Here is a 19,563-nt window from a genome sequence, read left to right as displayed (position 1 = left end):
GTGAGCCTTACTTCTGTTGTGGGCAAAATCTTGGAACGGTTTATAAGCGATAGGATGTATAATCATCTGGAAAGGAATAATTTGATTAGAGATAGTCAACACGGTTTTGTGAAGGGTAGGTCGTGCCTCACAAACCTTATTGAGTTCTTTGAGAAGGTGACCAAACAGGTGGATGAGGGGAAAGCAGTTGATATGGTGTATATGGATTTCAGTAAAGCGTTTGATAAGGTTCCCCACGGTAGGCTACTGCAGAAAATACGGAGGCATGGGATTCAGGGTGATTTAGCAGTTTGGATCAGAAATTGGCTAGCTGGAAGAAGACAAAGGGTGGTGGTTGATGGGAAATGTTCAGACTAGTTCAGTTACTAGTGGTGTACCACAAGGATGTTTTGGGGCCACTGCTGTTTGTAATTTTTATAAATGACCTGGAGGCGTAGAAGGATGGGTGAGTAAATTTGCAGATGACACTAAAGTCGGTGGAGTTATGGACAGTGCGGAAGGATGTTACAAGTTACAGAGGGACATAGATAAGCTGCAGCACTGGGCTGAGAGGTGGCAAATGGAGTTTAATGCAGAAAAGTGTGAGGTGATTCATTTTGGAAGGAATAACAGGAAGACAGAGTACTGGGCTAATGGTAAGATTCTTGGCAGTGTGGATGAGCAGAGAGATCTCGGTGTCTATGTACATAGATCCCTGAAAGTTGCCACCCAGGTTGAGAGGGTTGTTAAGAAGGCGTGTTAGCTTTTATTGGTAGAGGGATTGAGTTTCGGAGCCATGAGGTCATGTTGCAGCTGTACAAAACTCTGGTGCGGCCGCATTTGGAGTATTGCGTGCAATTCTGGTCGCCGCATTATAGGAAGGATGTGGAAGCATTGGAAAGGGTGCAGAGGAGATTTACCAGGATGTTGCCTGGTATGGAGGGAAGATCTTATGAGGAAAGGCTGAGGGACTTGAGGCTGTTTTCGTTAGAGAGAAGAAGGTTAAGAGGTGACTTAATTGAGGCATACAAGATGATCAGAGGATTGGATAGGGTGGACAGTGAGAGCCTTTTCCCTCTGTGATGTCTAGCACGACGGGACATAGCTTTAAATTGAGGGGAGATAGATATAGGACAGATGTCAGAGGTAGGTTCTTTACTCAGAGAGTAGTATGGGTGTGGAATGCCCTGCCAGCAACAGTAGCGGACTCGCCAACACTAAGGGCATTCAAATGGTCATTGGATAGACATATGGATGATAAGGGAATCGTGTAGATGGGCTTCAGAGTGGTTTCACAGGTCGGCACAACACCGAGGGCTGAAGGGCCTGTACTGCGCTGTAATGTTCTATTTTCTATGTTCAACCTCTGCGCAGGCGTCATCAGCTACGTCCTCAGTGGGTAGGCCTTGTCCCCGAGGAGCCAATTCTGCAGATTCTGCACCCTGAGAGAAGCTGAAAATGTAGGAGTTGTGCGCATTCCCTGGGAATCGAGCACACACCCGCAACATGTGTTTAGTCTGTTCACAGATCAGCTGAACATTCAGTGAGTGGCAGCTTCACATGGTTGACAACTTGCTGTCACAGAGATCTGAGTGACACCCGAGTGCAGTCGGTGACACGCTGCACCTGTGGAAAACCAGAGATATGTGCAGATTTCATTTCCCTGGCTTCCTGGCTTGCCTGATCGAAGTCAAAATGGACAAAGCTGTGTGTCCTCTTGAAGATTACGGGCGGGATTCTCCGAAACGGCAGCTAAGTGTTGACGCCGGTGTAAACACCGGAGCGTTTCATGCCGCCGTCAACGGGCCCCTTGGCCCAGCGATTCACTTACCTGAAGGGGGCCAGCGGGGCGCCGGAGTGCTCCGCGCAGCTCTGGGTGCCGACACGGGGCCCTGCACGTCCGGCCGCGGTGCCGCGCGTGCGCACGGCGGCCCCGCGCAACATAGCAGATCCACACAGCAAGCTGGCTTCAACAATATAGGCACACCCCAGGTCGCGCGCGCCTCCCTGATCGGTGGCCCCTGATCGGAACCCTGGCCGTCCTGGAGGACCCCTCACCCCCACCCCGGTGATGGATCCCCCCGTCTCCCACCAGCGCAACCGCAGCAGCCGCCACCCCAAGTGCCCGCCGGGTGGAACCATGTTAGAACATTGCCGGCAGAAACTCGGTCAGCTACCGGCGGAGAATCGCTGCGGGGGCCTCTTTCAGTGACCCCCGACCAGCGCCGCGTCGACCGTGCGCATGTGACTGGCAGTAATTCTCCGGTCCGCGGGAATCACAGGAAGGCGTCGGACCCGATCACGGGTCTGACGCCCCATTCTCTGCCCCCGCGCCGAGCGCATCTCGGCGCGGTGGCTCGTAGAATCCCGGCCTACGTCCGTGACCTCCTGGATGCACTTCTGTGCGAAGGCTTCCAAATCCGACATAGAACTTAGAACATACAATGCAGAAGGAGGCCATTCGGCCCATCATGGAGCACTGGAAGGAGCCTTTGTCAGAAAAACTGAGCGCTGCCACTCCCTTTCAGCCACAGTGGCAGTGGACGCACTCAAAGTCCCTGCGGTGCCAAATCCTGCAGCAGGTGGCAGATGTGATCAATCAGTTCCCTGGACATGCGTAGCCTTCGGTGGCACTGGTTCTCAGACATCTGCAGGCATGTCAAGCGTCATCTATAGAGCCTTGGTCTAGTGAGTTGCCTTTAAGTGACAGCTTTCTGGAGTTCATTCTCTGCGTGTGGAGGAGACCCTGTCACCACTTTTGACGGTTCTGCCCCTGACCAGCACCACCGTTGAAATCACCTCTCCTTCCTGTGAGTGAGAAGAATGACAGTGCGATGTCCCTGATGCAGTATCAAAGAGGGAGACCTGATAATTAGCATTTGTGTGCTATGGACTATTATTTGTCCATTCATCATCTTCAGCTACTTCTCGAAGCCAGTTGACTCAGCCCTGGTTACAACATTGATGTCTAGTCCTTAATTCGCCTGCTGGTTGTGCAAAGCCCCACACCACCCCACGCCACATGACCAAATGGCGACAGCTTCGGTCACTCTTCTGCATTCTGAGCCCTCATCTCAGGCTCAGACGTTGTCCTAATCTTCATTCAAAGACTTGAGCTTAGCTTGGCCCATGGGGGACCTTTGTCAATAAGCAGTGCACCATGCCCCTTTCTGAGAGGATATTGCAGCTTGCCCAGTTGGGCAATAGTACAGTCACACCATAACAGTCATTGAATTTGGAAGCCTATGTGCCATGGGTCAAATGCTAAACCGCACTCTCGCACATAACTGCTGCTTCAGTGGGCGCAAAGGCGTGACTTGTCCGACTCCAAGCATGTCAATTGAGCTCAAGCTAAATGATCTCTGCAGAAACGGAGTACTGATCATTGACATTTTTTGCCATTAGCCTTGCCCTTGTCTACATCCCTCCTCCATTTGCACCACTGCTCTACCCTGTGACTACATGGAACCTTATTTCCTTGCTGACTTCCCACCCACTCTCAACGGGCACAGCCCTTCAAAGAAACCCATGCCCCAGGCTTGCCTACACTCTCGCCAGCCCTTCATAGAAGCTTTTGCTCCAGTGTCATAAAGCATTCTCAAATATGCTGCTGTTAAGAATTGACTGTGACCCCCTCGCCCCACTCCCGTTCCCCCTGAAAATACGGAGCAGCTCCGCAAGCCCTGCACCGGATTGAGTGCACTCACCTCTGACCTCCCCTAAGAGATCTGCTCGCAAGGAGCAGTCCTTTTGCAAACAGCCATACATTGCACCAATCTGACATCACGCCGCCGTGAAAACCTTATTTGACGTACGGGTATGATTCTGAAGTTTGGGTCTGATAATGATACGCTAATGTATTATAATGATGCTCCTGAGGTTGGAAGGTGGGAAATGCAGCCCTCCGCTGATCGGGGAAGAGGACAATCGTGTCCTGCATTTACGCCAACTCATGCATTGAGGGCCTTCTCATGATATTTTACGTTCGCATCATCAAACCTGCTCGCTGTGACTGGAAGCAGAAAATCCCAGCCTGTGCATTTTAATCAGTGCAATTAATGTGTTCTTCTAAGTGTAAATGGAAAAGAACGAACCTGGAGAAGACCATCTGCCCTTCAAAAGATGGCAAATTAACAAGAGTGAGGATAAATAAGGTAGCACAGTGGTTAGCACAGTTGCTTCACAGCACCAAGGTCCCAGGTTCGATTCCCGGCTTGGGTCACTGTCTATGCGGAATCTGCACATTCTCCCCATGTCTGCGTGAGTTTCCTCCAGGTGCTCCGGTTTCCTCCCACAAGTCCTGAAGGCCGTGCTGTTAGAGTCATAGAATCAGAGCACGGTGGCACAGTGGTTAGCACTGCTGCCTCATGGCATAGAGGACCCAGGTTCGATCCCAGCTCTGGCTCACTGTCTGTGTGGAGTTTGCACATTTTCCCCGTGTTTGCGTGGGTTTCGCTCCACAACCCAAAGATGTGCAGGGTAGGTGGATTGGCCGTGCTAAATTGCCCCTGAATTGGAAAAAATGGATTGGGTACTCTAAATTTATTTTTTTAAAAGAGTCGTAGAATCATAGAATTTACAGTGCAGAAGGAGGCCATTCGGCCCATCGAGTCTGCACTGGCCCTTGGAAAGAGCCCACACCTCCGTCCTATCCCCATAACCCAGTAATCCCACCTAAGCTTTTGGACACCAAGGCACAATTTAACACAGCACATCCACCTAACCTGCACGTCTTTGGACTTTGGGAGGAAACCGGAGCACCCGGAGTAAACCCACGCAGACACGGGGAGAACATGCAAACTCCACACAGACAGTGACCCAAGCCGGGAATCGAAACTGGGACTCTGGAGCTGTGAAGCAACAATGCTACCTGCTGTGCTACCGTGCTGAATTTGGACATTCTGAATTCTCCCTCCGTGTACTCAAAACAGGTGCCGGAATGTGGCAACTAGGGGCTTTTCACAGTAACTTCATTGCAGTGTTAATATAAGCCTACTTGTGACAATAATAAAGATTATAAGTAATGTTGACAAACTGTAACTAGTTGGAGTGTCACCGTGATCAGTGCTGGGGCCTCAACTATCAGACTCGAGACTAATGATTCAGATGAAGGGACCGAGTGTCACGTAGCCACATTTGCTGATGATAAAAATTAGGTTGGGCAGCAAATTGTGAAGAGGGCACAAAGAGTCTGCAAAGGGAGATAGATAGGTTCAGTGAACGGGTGGAAATTTGGCAGATGGAATATAATATGGGAAAATGTGAGGTGTTCACTTTGGCTGGAAGAACAGAAAAGCAGAACATCATATAAATGGAGAGAGAATGCAGAATTAGACCATAAGATGTAGGAGCAGAAGTAGCCCATCGAGTCTGCTTTGCCATTCAATGAGATCATGACAGATCTGATATGATAATCCTCAACTCCACTTTCCCACCTCATCCCCATAACCCTCGATTCCCTTACTGATTAAAAATCTGTCGATCTCGGCCTTGAATATACTTAGTAACCCATCCTCTGCGGTAGAGAATTCCATAGATTCACTGCTCCGTGAGTGAGGAATTTCCTCCTTATCTCTATCTTGGGTGATCCCTGAGAATCACCTTTGTCTCAAATTATGTTCCACAAGCAGTAATTGATACTGTAAAATTTAAATCTGTACCTGATTTTCGTTATCAAAATGTATTGAGGGATATGGGGCAAATGTTGGTTTGTGGATTGAGGCCACAGATCTGACATGATCATATTGAGTGGCGAAATAGGCTCAAGAGATTAAATGATCAACTCCTATTCCTATGTTCCTAAATTTCTCAGATTTAGTACATAGAAATATATACATGTATAAGGCCAGTCAGTATAACCTCAATAATGGGGAAACTTTGTAAAATGATAATGCAGGACAAAATTAATACAGATCGCGTGTCCTTTATCCATCAATCCAAAAACCAAACACATCCAAAAAACTGCACCTTTTTTGAATCTTATTGACCTTTAGTGCAGAAAGTCTAGTTGTTTGTCTGCATTGTTCACATTGCGATTTTTGTGGTGAACTTGTCAAAAGAAGCAAAGATAACACAAAGAAAAGCTTTTTCATGCTGCGAATGGTTAGGATCTGGAATGCACTGCCTGAGAGTGTAGTGCAAACAATTTCAGTCAAGGAATTCAAGAAGGAATGAACTCAAAATATTGTGGATGCTAGATATGTGAGGGAGTAATGCTACCTTTGTCTTGTGCCCATTACATCATTGACAAATGAAAATGAAATGAAAATCGCTTATTGTCACAAGTAGGCTTCAATGAAGTTACTGTGAAAAGCCCCTAGTCGTCGCATTCCGGTGCCTGTTCGGGAGGCTGGTACAAATCTGTCCTGAGCTTAACCTATTCCTGGCCTTCCATTTCACTCCACCTGCTCTATCTCCTTTTAAATAATATAAAACCCATCACATTTTTCCCTCTCTTAGCTCTGTAGAAGTTATACAGAATCAACAATTTGCTTCCCAACCTAACTTTTATCATCAGCAAATGTGGCTAGATTACATTCAGTCCCTTCATCTGAATCATTAGTCTCGAGTCTGACCCAGTGACACAATGACTAGGGTCCTCGGCACCTTGAGGCAGCAGTGCTAACCACTGTGCCACCTTGCCACCCCTTAATTGGATTATTACCTGACAAGTGTTCAGGGCAATGGGGAAAAGATGGGGGAATGCCCCCTTCAGAGACTCGGCACAGACAATGGGCTGAATACCTCCCTCTGTTTTGTAAGCATTCTGTTTTTCTGTGATTTTTATCGTTGTAGTATTTTAATTATTAATCACAATTGTGTTGTTTTCCAGAATGTTTGCTTCATATTCCCTCAGTTTTTGTATCAGTTCTTTTGTGGATTTTCTCAACAGGTTAGTAGTCTGTTCCATAGATCCATTTTGTATGTTCATATCATTCTGTTGCTGGTGAAGAAAATATTGCTGTGAATGTAGCTGATCACACAAGGCAGAATCACAATTACAGTCTGTGTTGATTGAGAAAAAAGTTGTCAGTAATAAGCATAGGTGCTTCAGTGACTTTATGTTTTGAATTGTGTGAATTGCACTTTCCAAGACTGATGTAAAATTTGTAACAAATCAATGACAAATCACAACAATGTGTTTTGTTTTTGTGGCCCAATAACAGGCTGCTGTTCCTCACACAAAGAATTATGCTGTAGGAGCAATCGCTGAGTTAAACCCTGGGTCCTCCCCCAAAAGACTGTTGGGTTACTTCTCACAGTTCCAGCATTGATGTAAATTGGGGTGGGTCTGAAATTCTGGGCTGATTTATATTGATAATTGAGAAACATGCAAAATAATGAAGGGTTTCTTCCTTTACAGCCATTGTATGATACTGCATACCTTACATTGTACAACATCAGCTTCACGTCGCTTCCCATCCTGTTGTACAGCCTTACGGAACAGCATGTCAGCATTGATGCACTGAAAAGAAACCCAACATTATACAGGTGAACTTAGAGCTATGAGCATGTCAGGCACGTTGCAATTGCTGCAATGTTCTTTTAATGGAACATTGCTGAGTAAATTCAGCAAGCCATACTGTGAGAGGGTGGGGGGGGGGGGAGCCTGCTGGAAGTGCAGCTCCACCACCGGAGTCGCATGATTGATGAATTTATCTTAATCTGATGCATTAAATTCCCAAAGGAGGTGTAGAGTGTGTTGATTTACAGAGGAGCTGATTTTCAAGTGAAATTATCCATCACAAATTGAAAGACTGCTCACTGGTGAAATTAAAATATGAACGGAATGAATTGTCGGTTAGATAGCTGACAAAGATATTGCAGTGTAAGTTTATTTTGGTGCAGCATTTTAATCTTGAGCAGCACCTTCATTGCTCAGTTATTCAGATCTCCTCATTAAATCTGAGGAATTATGTTCAGCTCTCTGTGCCCCTCAGCAAAGTTCAGACCTTTTCCACTTTCTGTTTGAAGCAACATCCGACAGAGGTGACTCTAACTGAGAGAGCAGCAGTGAACTTTCGAAAAGAATCAATTTTTAAAAGTTCATGGAACAAAATGGGAAAGTTCTTTGTGTTAAGTAACCTTTGTCCCCAAATCCCTAAGGAGATTGACAAGGAAATAATGAAGGCTCTTGGCATAATTTTGCATAACTCCTTCGAAAGAGGAGCTCTGCTAAAGACCTGATGGATGGTGAATGTTACACCGCTGGGACTGGGGTCAGTCAGGCACTTATAAGCCAGTTGTCTTCCCTCAGTTTTTGGTGAAGCATGAGGTCCATAATGTAGAATAAACTAGTGAATATACAAATACCTGGGCTACTTGGGCATTTGTAAGAGGCAGGATGGATTTCTCTTATTGAATTTCATTTTTGAGGTAAGCACAGAGTATGTTGACTTTGGAATATAGCAGATACTGTATACTTGGATTTACAGGAGGACTTTGATCGGTGCCAAAGAAGAAATTTGTTGTTAAAGTTGAAGAGCGTGATTTTAAATGGAATTTAGCTGCATGGTCTGTTTCCACTGCCTTTGAGGAAGAGAGTTCCAGAGACTGATGACCCTCAGAGAGAGTTAATGTCACCTCATCTGTGTCTTAAATCAGCGACCCCTTATTTTTAAACAGTGACCCCATGTTCTAGATTCTCCCACAAAAGGAAACATCCTCTCCACGTCCACCCTGTCAACACCCCACAGGATCTTAAAGATTTCAAACAAGTTGCCTCTTATTTTTCTTAACTCTGGTGGTTACAAATCTAACCTGTCCAAACATTCCTCATAAAACAACCCACTCATTCCTGGTATTATTCTAATGCATATTCTCAGAACTGCTTGTAATGCATTTATAATCTTTCCTTAAATAAGGAGATTCATAATGTGCACAATACTCCAGTTGTGGTCTCACCAATGCCCCAGACAACTGAAGCATAACCTCCCTACTTTTGTAATCCATTCCCCTCACACTAAATGTTAACATTCTATTAGCTTTCCTAATCACTCGCTGTATCTGTACACTAGTCATTTCCTAATCACTCGCTGTACCTGTATACGAGTCATTTCCTAATCACTCGCTGTACCTGTGTACTAGTCATTTCCAAATCACTCGCTGTACCTGTATACGAGTCATTTCCTAATCACTCGCTGTACCTGTGTACTAGTCATTTCCAAATCACTCGCTGTACCTGTATACGAGTCATTTCCAAATCACTCGCTCTACCTGTATACGAGTCATTTCCTAATCACTCGCTGTACCTGTGTACTAGTCATTTCCTAATCACTCGCTGTACCTGTATACAAGTCATTTCCTAATCACTCGCTGTACCTGTATACGAGTCATTTCCTAATCACGCGCTGTACCTGTATACGAGTCATTTCCTAATCACTCGCTGTACCTGTGTACTAGTCATTTCCTAATCCCTCGCTGTACCTGTATACGAGTCATTTCCTAATCACTCGCTGTACCTGTGTCCTAGTCATGTCCTAATCACTCGCTGTACCTGTATACGAGTCATTTCCTAATCACTCGCTGCACCTGTATACGAGTCATTTCCTAATCACTCGCTGTACCTGTGTACTAGTCATTTCCTAATCACTCGCTGTACCTGTATACGAGTCATTTCCTAATCACTCGCTGTACCTGTATACGAGTCATTTCCTAATCACTCGCTGTACCTGTGTACTAGTCATTTCCTAATCACTCGCTGTACCTGTATACGAGTAATTTCCTAATCACTCGCTGTACCTGTATACGAGTCATTTCCTAATCACTCGCTGTACCTGTATACGAGTCATTTCCTAATCACTCGCTGTACCTGTATACGAGTCATTTCCTAATCACTCGCTGTACCTGTATACGAGTCATTTCCTAATCACTCGCTGTACCTGTGTATTAGTCATTTGTGATTCATGCACTCGGACACCCAGTTCCCATTGGGCCTTGAGAGGGAGCTCTTTCAGAAGGTCGGTGCAGACTCAATGGGCCAAATGGCCTCCTGCACTGTAAGGATTCTATGACACAAAGCAGGAAACTATTGGCCAAGTTAAGCTAACACCTGTCATGGGGAAAATGTTAGAAGCGTTTGGAGGAGTCTCATGCGCTGTGGATAAATGGAAACTGGTGGATATATTGTACTTAGATTTCCACCACAAGCACTGTTTTCTTGCTAAACAAGATTGCGACCCACCTCAAATTCGATTGAAACCTAAAGTGGAATGTTTACCCCACCTACTCCTTTCTCAGTCGCATCTGGTCCTTCACCCGCAAGTGTGTCTCTTGCAGGTAAATCACCACTGCCCTTAAACCTTATAGATGTGCAAATGTTCCATGTCACAAACCTTACCAGAGGCTTCTGCTTCCCCTCTTCCCTAGGTCTGCCATCATCACAAAGCCCCCCCCCCCCAATATCTCCCTAAACCGGGCCTACCCAAGATGACCGCCCCCCTCCGTCCACATCCAAACTGTCCACCATACCAAACAGGTTGCACCCCCTCGCCCCCCCCTCCCCACCCCCTCCCCAGCTTCTCCCCCACCCCCTCCCCAGTTCTCCCCCAACCCCCCACACTGGCTAACCACCTTCCCCCTCCCCCCTCACACACACACACACTCCGCTTCCATTCACTGGCATTGCCTGCTAGCGTGGCGACTCCCACCTGGCGACCCAACCAAAGGGCACCACCTACCCCTTCCTACTCACCCATCCACCCCCACGCCCCCTGATCTGCACCACCCCCTCCCCTCCTCTCCATTCCTCCCAGCCCCTCCCAAACCCATAACAGTAAAAAAGAAAAAACACACCCAAACAACCCCATACAGTACATTCTCAATTACCCCAAGAACACGCGCAAACATTGGAATAACCAATCATAAACTTTACAAAGGATGTACAAAGTATGAAACGGTTGAACAGTGTACACCTGGCACCAAAGGGCCCAGTGACTGCCGCCAGTTACAAAGTCCACCAGTCAGCCCCAGCCCAACCCGGCCTCCCCCCAACCCGGCCTCCCGCAACCCAGCCTCCCCCAACCCAGCCTCCCGCAACCCAGCCTCCCGCAACCCAGCCTCCCGCAACCCGGCCTCCCCCCAACCCGGCCTCCCCCCAACCCGGCCTCCCCCCAACCCGGCCTCCCCCCAACCCGGCCTCCCCCCAACCCGGCCTCCCCCCAACCCGGCCTCCCGCAACCCGGCCTCCCCCCAACCCAGCCTCCCGCAACCCAGCCTCCCGCAACCCAGCCTCCCCCAACCCAGCCTCCCCCCAACCCGGCCTCCCCCCAACCCGGCCTCCCCCCAACCCGGCCTCCCCCCAACCCGGCCTCCCCCCAACCCGGCCTCCCCCCAACCCGGCCTCCCCCCAACCCGGCCTCCCCCCAACCCGGCCTCCCCCCAACCCGGCCTCCCCCCAACCCGGCCTCCCCCCAACCCGGCCTCCCCCCAACCCGGCCTCCCCCCAACCCGGCCTCCCCCCAACCCAGCCTCCCGCAACCCAGCCTCCCGCAACCCAGCCCCCGCTCGCTCAACCCAGCCCCCGCTCGCTCAACCCAGCCCCCGCTCGCTCAACCCAGCCCCCGCTCGCTCAACCCAGCCCCCGCTCGCTCAACCCAGCCCCCGCTCGCTCAACCCAGCCCCCGCTCGCTCAACCCAGCCCCCGCTCGCTCAACCCAGCCCCCGCTCGCTCAACCCAGCCCCCGCTCGCTCAACCCAGCCTCCCCCAAACCATGCTCCCTGACAAAGTGATTCGCCTCCTCCGGCTTCGCAAAATATTCCCCGCCCTCAAAAGAAACCCAAAGTTTGGCTGGGTACAGTACCCCAAAGTAGATCTTGCACCGAATCAGCACCGCCTTGGCCTTATTAAACCCCGCTTGTCCCTTGGCCAGGTCAGCACCAACGTCCTGGTATATCTGGACCTGATTTACTTCTTACTTGCAGTTCCGACATGCCTTGACCCACCTCAAAATCTCTCTCCACCCCCCGCCCCCCCCCACCACCACCACTCTTGGCTTCTGCCTCCGGTGCCTTGTAGAGAACATCTTTGCGTCGTAACTCGTGGCACACGTTCCTTCAACTCCTGCTGGCAGGCCCACAGTACGCAATTTGCCGCCAAGATCGATTCTCTTGATCCTCCACCCTTGCCTGCTGCGTCTTGCAGACATCCCCCAGGACCACCATCTCCGCTTCCAGTGCACAATCCCGTCACTAGGTCGGACGCTACCTTCTCCACCTCTTGGATTGTTACCCCTTGCACCTCCTCCACCTGATCCAAGGTGCCACAAAGAGGTGCAACTGCATCACAATTGCCTTCAACCAGTCCCCCTGCATCTCCTTCCGTTGTTGCCGAAATTCCTCCTTGATGAAACTCAGCAACTGTTCCATTGGCAGCTGCTCCATCGACAATGAGCTTTGCCCCTCTGCCATTTTCTCAGCTTGTCCTGCGCCACAAGTCCCCTCACTCTTGGGCCAAGGCTCTCACCATCTTCTGGTATCCATAGACATTCCAGTCCAGGAAAAAACTAATCACCCATAAAAAAGATGCAAAACCAACACCTCCAGGTAGGAGCCACCATCTTCAGGTTTCTTCTAACTTGGCGAAGATGCATTTGTATTGCGAAGAACACCCCCTAAAAAAATTTACTCTCAGCACAAAAATCATTAAAAAAAAAATAGGCCCTAGTTAAATTGAAACAGATATCTCTGAATTGTTTCAACTCTTTGTCCTTCCACAGGCAGCAAGGGAAATATAACTCAGCTAAGGAATTGTAAAACAATTGTGTGACAAAGTATATTGTTCATTATGTTTTATTTTGAGAGCTGAAAATACTTTGGGAAGTCAGGTTTGACCTAATGATTTTGATTTTGTGTTTTCAAAAAGCACAGTGTATTAAGCAGACAATTATGTCCCATAATGAATGTTACAATCTGGTAGTGGCTATTATTCTAGCCGAGGGGTTCTGTAAGATCTCACCAAGGCAAATTGTGAAACTGAATTCAATCAATCTGGTAACTTGGGCAAGCACCTGAATGACACTGACTGTGAAAGCAGCCCAATTTGTGTAATACCCACCTGGTTGACAAATGCTTTTCAGGGGTTGAATCTTCCCTCTTACCCTGACTTGGCTTACACTTGAGTCCACACTTTGCAGTTATTTTTAATATCCTTAGCAAGCTACTCAGTTGTTCAAAACAATAAATGTCACCTTGCTAGTTTCACAAAAAACCAAGAACAAAGTTGAAGGATGTAAAATGAAGGGGGTTGCTGAAATGAAAAGGAAAAATCAGTCACATATGTACAGAGTTCAGCTGAATTTTCTCAATATAATTTTAATGCTTTTCTTCTCAACTACCAGGGACATTGCCAAGAATGCCTTGTTGTCTTGGAAATTGTTCCTTTATTGGACATTCCTGGGAGTATTTGATGCTGTGGCATTTTTCTTTGGTGCTTACTTTCTATTTGACAATTCGACCATGTCTAGCAATGGACAGGTAAGTATACTCCCTCAAATATGTAGGAATAAGTTATCTAGCGCTAGTGGTCTACCGTTCTTATCTACTGACATTTTTAGGGTAAAAATGTATCTCTAATATTTTACATAGCTCAATTTTACAGTTTAATCTATGGCATGGCCACTAAGATATTTTTATACTTGCCCAAGGAAAATATAATTTACTCTAACTATTATCTACTCTCCTTTCTGCTCTCTTAGTCTCCTGAAAATATTTCAGTTGTGAATTTGATGCCTTTTAATTTACTTAAACGACTCTATGCATTTTTTGCCATTTGTTTATTTTCTGTCTTTTTTTTGCTTTTGCCTTTTGCTTCTTTTTCTAACACCAGCTAATGAGGGCCAAGCTGAACATGGTAAGATCTCGCTCTCTTTCACCTTGTCTATCTCATTTAAGGCCAATATACATGCCTGACTGTTGTGGTGACTTCTGATTAAACTCTGTTCTTAAAAGCTTTTTGTGCGTTTGTTAGTAGTTGCAATCTCATTTTTGGCATAAATAATAAATTTTCTTCCCTAAAAATACAGAGGGCACGATTTTCCAGAAAGGTTTCTAAGTGTGGTAGTAAACGGAAACTGCCACAAGCTTCACGGTGCTCTGTCAGCAACGCTATTCAACGTTAATTGGTCCACGTAACAAAGCCCCATGGCATCGCCAGCCGATTCGCTGGCACCGTGCGATGAATGTCTGAGGTTCCTGGGATTATATTCATTGGAGTTTAGGAGGTTGAGGGGAGATCTAATTGAAACTTACAAGATAATGAATGGCTTAGATAGGGTGGACGTAGGGTAGTTGTTTCCATTAGCAGGGGAGACTAGGACCTGGGGGCACAGCCTTAGAATAAAAAAGGAAGCCACTTTAGAACAAAGATGAGGAGAAATTTCTTCAGCCAGAGAGTGGTGGGTCTGTGGAATTCATTGCCACAGAGGGCGGTGGAGGCCGGGACGTTGAGTGTCTTTAAGACAGAAGTTGATAAATTCTTGATTTCTCGAAAATTAAGGGCTATGGAGAGAGAGCGGGTAAATGGAGTTGAAATCAGCCATGGGACTCGATGGGCCGAATGGCCTTACTTCCGCTCCTTTGTCTTATGGTCTTATAAACGGCTGCTCTCCCAATCTCTTCTCCTGCTCTCTTGCCTGGATTGCGAACATCTCTCTTTTCCCCATGTTCAATTTATACCCCGAAAAATTACCAAATTCCCCGAGGATCCACATTACTTCCCCCATGCTTGCCTTCATTGGCCGGGGCATTGAGTATAAGAATTGGCAAGTCATGTTGCAGCTGTATAGAACCTTAGTTAGGCCACACTTGGAGTATAGTGTTCAATTCTGGTCGCCACACTACCAGAAGGATGTGGAGGCTTTAGAGAGGGTGCAGAAGAGATTTACCAGAATGTTGCCTGGTATGGAGGGCATCAGCTATGAGGAGCGGTTGAATAAACTCGGTTTGTTCTCACTGGAACGAAGGAGGTTGAGGGGCGACCTGATAGAGGTATACAAAATTATGAGGGGCATAGACAGAGTGGATAGTCAGAGGCTTTTCCCCAGGGTAGAGGGGTCAATTACTAGGGGGCATAGGTTTAAGGTGAGAGGGGCAAGGTTTAGAGTAGATGTACGAGGCAAGTTTTTTACGCAGAGGGTAGTGGGTACCTGGAACTCACTACCGGAGGAGGTAGTGGAAGCAGGGACGATAGGGACATTTAAGGGGCATCTTGACAAACATATGAATAGGATGGGAATAGAAGGATACGGACCCAGGAAGTGTAGAAGATTGTAGTTTAGTCGGGCAGTATGGTCGGCACGGGCTTGGAGGGCCGAAGGGCCTGTTCCTGTGCTGTACATTTCTTTGTTCTTTGTTTGTGCCCGCCAGCCCCACGCTAACACGGTCGAGTACAATTTAAGAAACTGTTGCTCAGCCAAACCCAGCTAGCTCACAACAGGAGACTGGCCCAAAGTTTTGGGGATACAGATCTGGCTAGGCTCATAGACGCGGTGGAGGCCAGGAGGGACGTCCAATTCCCCCGAGGGTCCCGGAAGGTCAGTCACAGGGCCTCCAGTACCGGTAAAAGGCAGCACGAGTGAGTCTACACCAAAGCCCGCCCACACTCCGCCCTCCCCCGAGACCTTTCCACCCCCATGCAAAAAAACACCCCTCCAACTCTCCATGCGACCCCCAAACTTCCCTCCAGCACACTCACCCTCAGCCCCCCCAACCCCCTCTCCCTCAACAAACCCCCAACCCGCTCTCCCTCAACAACCCCCTCTCCCTTCAACAACCCCCCCCAACCCCCCCTCCCTCAACAACCCCCCCTCCCTCAACAACCCCCCCAACCCCCTCTCCCTCAACAACCCCCCCAACCCCCTCTCCCTCAACAACCCCCCCAACCCCCTCTCCCTCAACACCCCCCCAACCCCCTCTCCCTCAACAACCCCCCAACCCCCTCTCCCTCAACAACCCCCCAACCCCCTCTCCCTCAACACCCCCCCCCAGCCCCCTCTCCCTCAACAACCCCCCCAAATCCCCTCTCCCTCAACAACCCCCCCAACTCCCTCTCGCTCAACAACCCCCCAACCCCCTCTCCCTCAACAGCCCCCCCAACCCCCTCTCCCTCAACAGCCCCCCCAACCCCCTCTCCCTCAACACCTCCAGCCTCCTCTCCCTCAACACCCCCCAACCCCCTCTCCCTCAACACCCCCAGCCCCCTCTCCCTCAACACCCCCAACCCCCTCTCCATCAACAACCCCCCAACCGCCTCTCCCTCAACAACCCCCCCAACCCCCTCTCCCTCAACAAGCCCCCCAACCCCCTCTCCCTCAACAAGCCCCCCAACCCCCTCTCCCTCAACAAGCCCCCAACCCCCTCTCCCTCAACAACCCCCAACCCCCTCTCCCTCAACAACCCCCCCAACCCGCTCTCCCTCAACACCCCCCAGCCCCCTCTCCCTCAACAACCCCCCAACCCCCTCTCCCTCAACAACCCCCTCAAACCCCCTCTCCCTCAACAACCCCCCCAACCCCCTCTCCCTCAACAACCCCCCCAACCCCCTCTCCCTCAAACCCCCCCCAAACCCCCTCACCCTCAACACCCCCCAGCCCCCTCTCCCTCAACACCCCCCGAAACCCCCTCAACACCCCCCCAAACCCCCTCTCCCTCAACAACCCCCCCAAACACCCTCTCGCTCAACAACCCCCCAACCCCCTCTCCCTCAACAACCCCCCAACCCCCTCTCCCTCAACAGCCCCCCCAATCCCCTCTCCCTCAACAACCCCCCCAATCCCCTCTCCCTCAACAACCCCCCCAATCCCCTCTCCCTCAACAACCCCCCCAACCCCCTCTCCCTCAACAAGCCCCCCAACGCCCTCTCCCTCAACAAGCCCCCCAACCCCCTCTCCCTCAACAAGCCACCAACCCCCTCTCCCTCAACAACCCCCTCTCCCTCAACACCCCCCCCCAACCCCGACTCCCTCAACAACCACCCCCAGCCCCCTCTCCCTCAACAACCTCCCCAACCCTCTTTCCCTCAACAACCCCCCCAACCCCCACTCCTTCAACAACCACCCCAACCCCCTTTCCCTCAACAATCACCCCCAGCACCCTCTCCCTTCAACAACCCCCCCCCCCAACCCCTGCTTCACATGCCCACTCTAATCACTGTGAACCACGCGTGTGGTTAACGATGCACTCTCTGTTTCCTCAGGACATGCTCTCCCGCATCCGCCGTTAGAGGACCTAGACTGGCAGTGGGGTGCCGGACATAAGAATCATCACCTCCTTCAAACAACGGGCGCTGGCGTGACCGGTCTGGCCAAGGACAGGGCGGTCACCCACGTGGAGGCTGGCGGACGCCACCGAGGTGAGGAACCAGCGGGCTCCACCCGGTGGACTTGTCAACTGTAAGTTGTTATTGACTTACTGACTGACCCTCCCTCCCACTGACCACATGTCCATTCTCCCGCAGGTCCGCCAGCCGACAGAGCCCATCCCGGGCGATCCCCCTCTCCTGACTCCGAGGAGAACACCTCGGAGGAGAGCTCCGAGGATGCCGCCGTGGTCGCAGCACAGCTGTCACCCCCTCCCCCACCAGCGCGGAGACACACACCTCGGTGGGACATGTTAGTGGTCAGGCTTCCGGGACACAATCTGGTGAGTACCACACTGCTGCTGATGTACATCAGGTGGAGGCAGGAACCCCCCCAGGTGAGACAGCAGTCGGAGGGCTGCTGGATCCCAGGACGCAGCTGGATCCCAGCCTGATGCTGAACCCATGGAAGAGGTAATCCCGGAGCTGATGGAGACGATAGGGAGTCGGGACATTCAGAGGGAGATGTCAGCGAAATCCAGGAGATCCATGGCCCAGAGGCTACGGGCGCAGGAGATCGTGCAGTCGGTGACGGCCATGGCTGAGGGTCTCGGCAGAAAGTCCGACTCACTGGGGGATGTGACCCAGTACCAGGTCGATCTTGATGAGGTTCTGTGGGACATGTCCCACTCTCAGATGGGAATGGCCGAGGCACTGCGGAGCTTATCCCAGTCACTGAGGAGCATCGCCGAGAGCGTCGACACAATGGTGCGGACCATGGGGAACCGCCAGGATTGGCAGAGCCAGATGATGCAGGGGCAGCCGGGGCTCGAACCAGCTGCCCCTCCGTCCCAAGGTAAACTCCAGGGCCCTATGGGCACCGAAGGCAGGAAGGGGTGCCGAGTGCCAACCCGGATCCATCCCATGGAGTGGCGACAGTAGCCACCTGCTCCTCCGAGTTCCACATCTCTGATGAGGCCACGTCTCGGTGCGTGTGCCGTCGACAAGTGAGCCGGGGCCCTCCGGCAAGCAGAACCCCAGAGGATGCCCGCCAGGGCCATGGAAGGCCACGGGATGTGGTAAGCAGCTGTAAAAGCATATTGAGGATCTATGAAGGTGTAGGACTTGCCAGGGGGTGTTGTAGGGTGGGGTGGGGGGGGGGGCGGGGTTGAGGGGTAGGTAGGGGGTAGGGGGACGGTACCATTGGGAGGGTGGGGAATTGTTACACACAATAAACACCTTCCAACCGGTATGATGCCCTTGCCACTTTCTTCCGCAGTGAGGGCCGATCTCCGAGCCCTTGGCCCATCTCTCCAGGCATCCCCTCCTTATCGCTGGGCACACCGCGTGCAGGTGATGGATGTGAGCGAGTACTCAGCAGACAGGCAGGGATCAGACTATGGCATAGATTGAGGAGCACTGGCACTCAGCTCTCTGCGTGTTATCATCATCCCCTGTCCTCGACAGTGACCCGTGACAGTGCCGACACAGTCCCAGCACCATGGAGGGATGTAACACAGACCCTGGGAGGGTGGGGGTTGGCTAAGGTAGCACTGATGGACCAGGCCATGTCCTAAGTGAATTGGGCGAATATGAGTCTCCTTGGCCCTTCGGGCTTGCCGGATTCTCGCCACTGCTGCCTGTCCTGTAGCCTCCGACTGGTCCTCCGACTGGTTCCTCCCTGGGCTCGTCTTCCAGCCGCTGCTGGTCTGTTGCCGTCTCATCATCCTAGTCTGCCTCCTCTGAGATGACCACATATTCCTCATCACCAACCTCACTCGTCAACCCGCTGCTGTGCCAGGTTGTGGAGGGCACAGCAGACCACCACAAAGTGGGCGACCCTCCGGGCGGTGTACTGCAGGGCACCACCGGAGCAGTCGAGGCATCCGAACCACATTTTGAGGAGTCCAATGCACCGCTCAATGGCATCCCGGGTGGCCACATGGGCCTCGTTGTACCGGGTCTCCGTTTTGGTTTCCTGCCTCTGTACTGGCGTCATTAGCCAGGTCCTGAGTGGGTACCCCTGATCCCCAAGAACCAGCCGCTCATCCTGGGGTGGTCCTCGAAGAGCTGGGGATGACTGACTGCCCCAGGGTGTAGATGTCATGGACACTCCCTGGGAAGCGGGCACACACATGCATGATCTTCATCTGGTGGTCGCACACAAGCTATATGTTCAGGGAGTGGAACCCTTCCTGTTAACATAGGGCACTCCCAAATGGCTCGGTGAGGGCATGGCCACGTGTACCATCTATTACTCCCTCGATCTGGGGCATCCTGGCGGAGAAACC

At 50.6% G+C, this 19,563-nt stretch overlaps 1 protein-coding gene across 1 annotated transcript in view; it reads left to right on the top strand.

Moving 5' to 3' along the window:
- The window catches only part of LOC140391742 (phospholipid-transporting ATPase IH-like), a 250,203-nt gene that overhangs the window by 145,801 nt on the left and 84,839 nt on the right, over positions 1–19,563 (top strand). The window contains exons 23-26 of the mRNA XM_072476552.1: positions 6,812–6,871; positions 7,343–7,470; positions 13,317–13,452; positions 13,805–13,828. Coding sequence (XP_072332653.1) covers positions 6,812–6,871; positions 7,343–7,470; positions 13,317–13,452; positions 13,805–13,828 — 348 coding nt within the window. The remainder of the gene's footprint in view (positions 1–6,811; positions 6,872–7,342; positions 7,471–13,316; positions 13,453–13,804; positions 13,829–19,563) is intronic.

This window comes from Scyliorhinus torazame, chromosome 15, assembly GCF_047496885.1.
Source record: "Scyliorhinus torazame isolate Kashiwa2021f chromosome 15, sScyTor2.1, whole genome shotgun sequence".
Taxonomy (NCBI): domain Eukaryota; kingdom Metazoa; phylum Chordata; class Chondrichthyes; order Carcharhiniformes; family Scyliorhinidae; genus Scyliorhinus; species Scyliorhinus torazame.
Note: the sequence above shows the minus strand (reverse complement) of the source record. Positions and strands in the feature narration are given on the sequence as shown.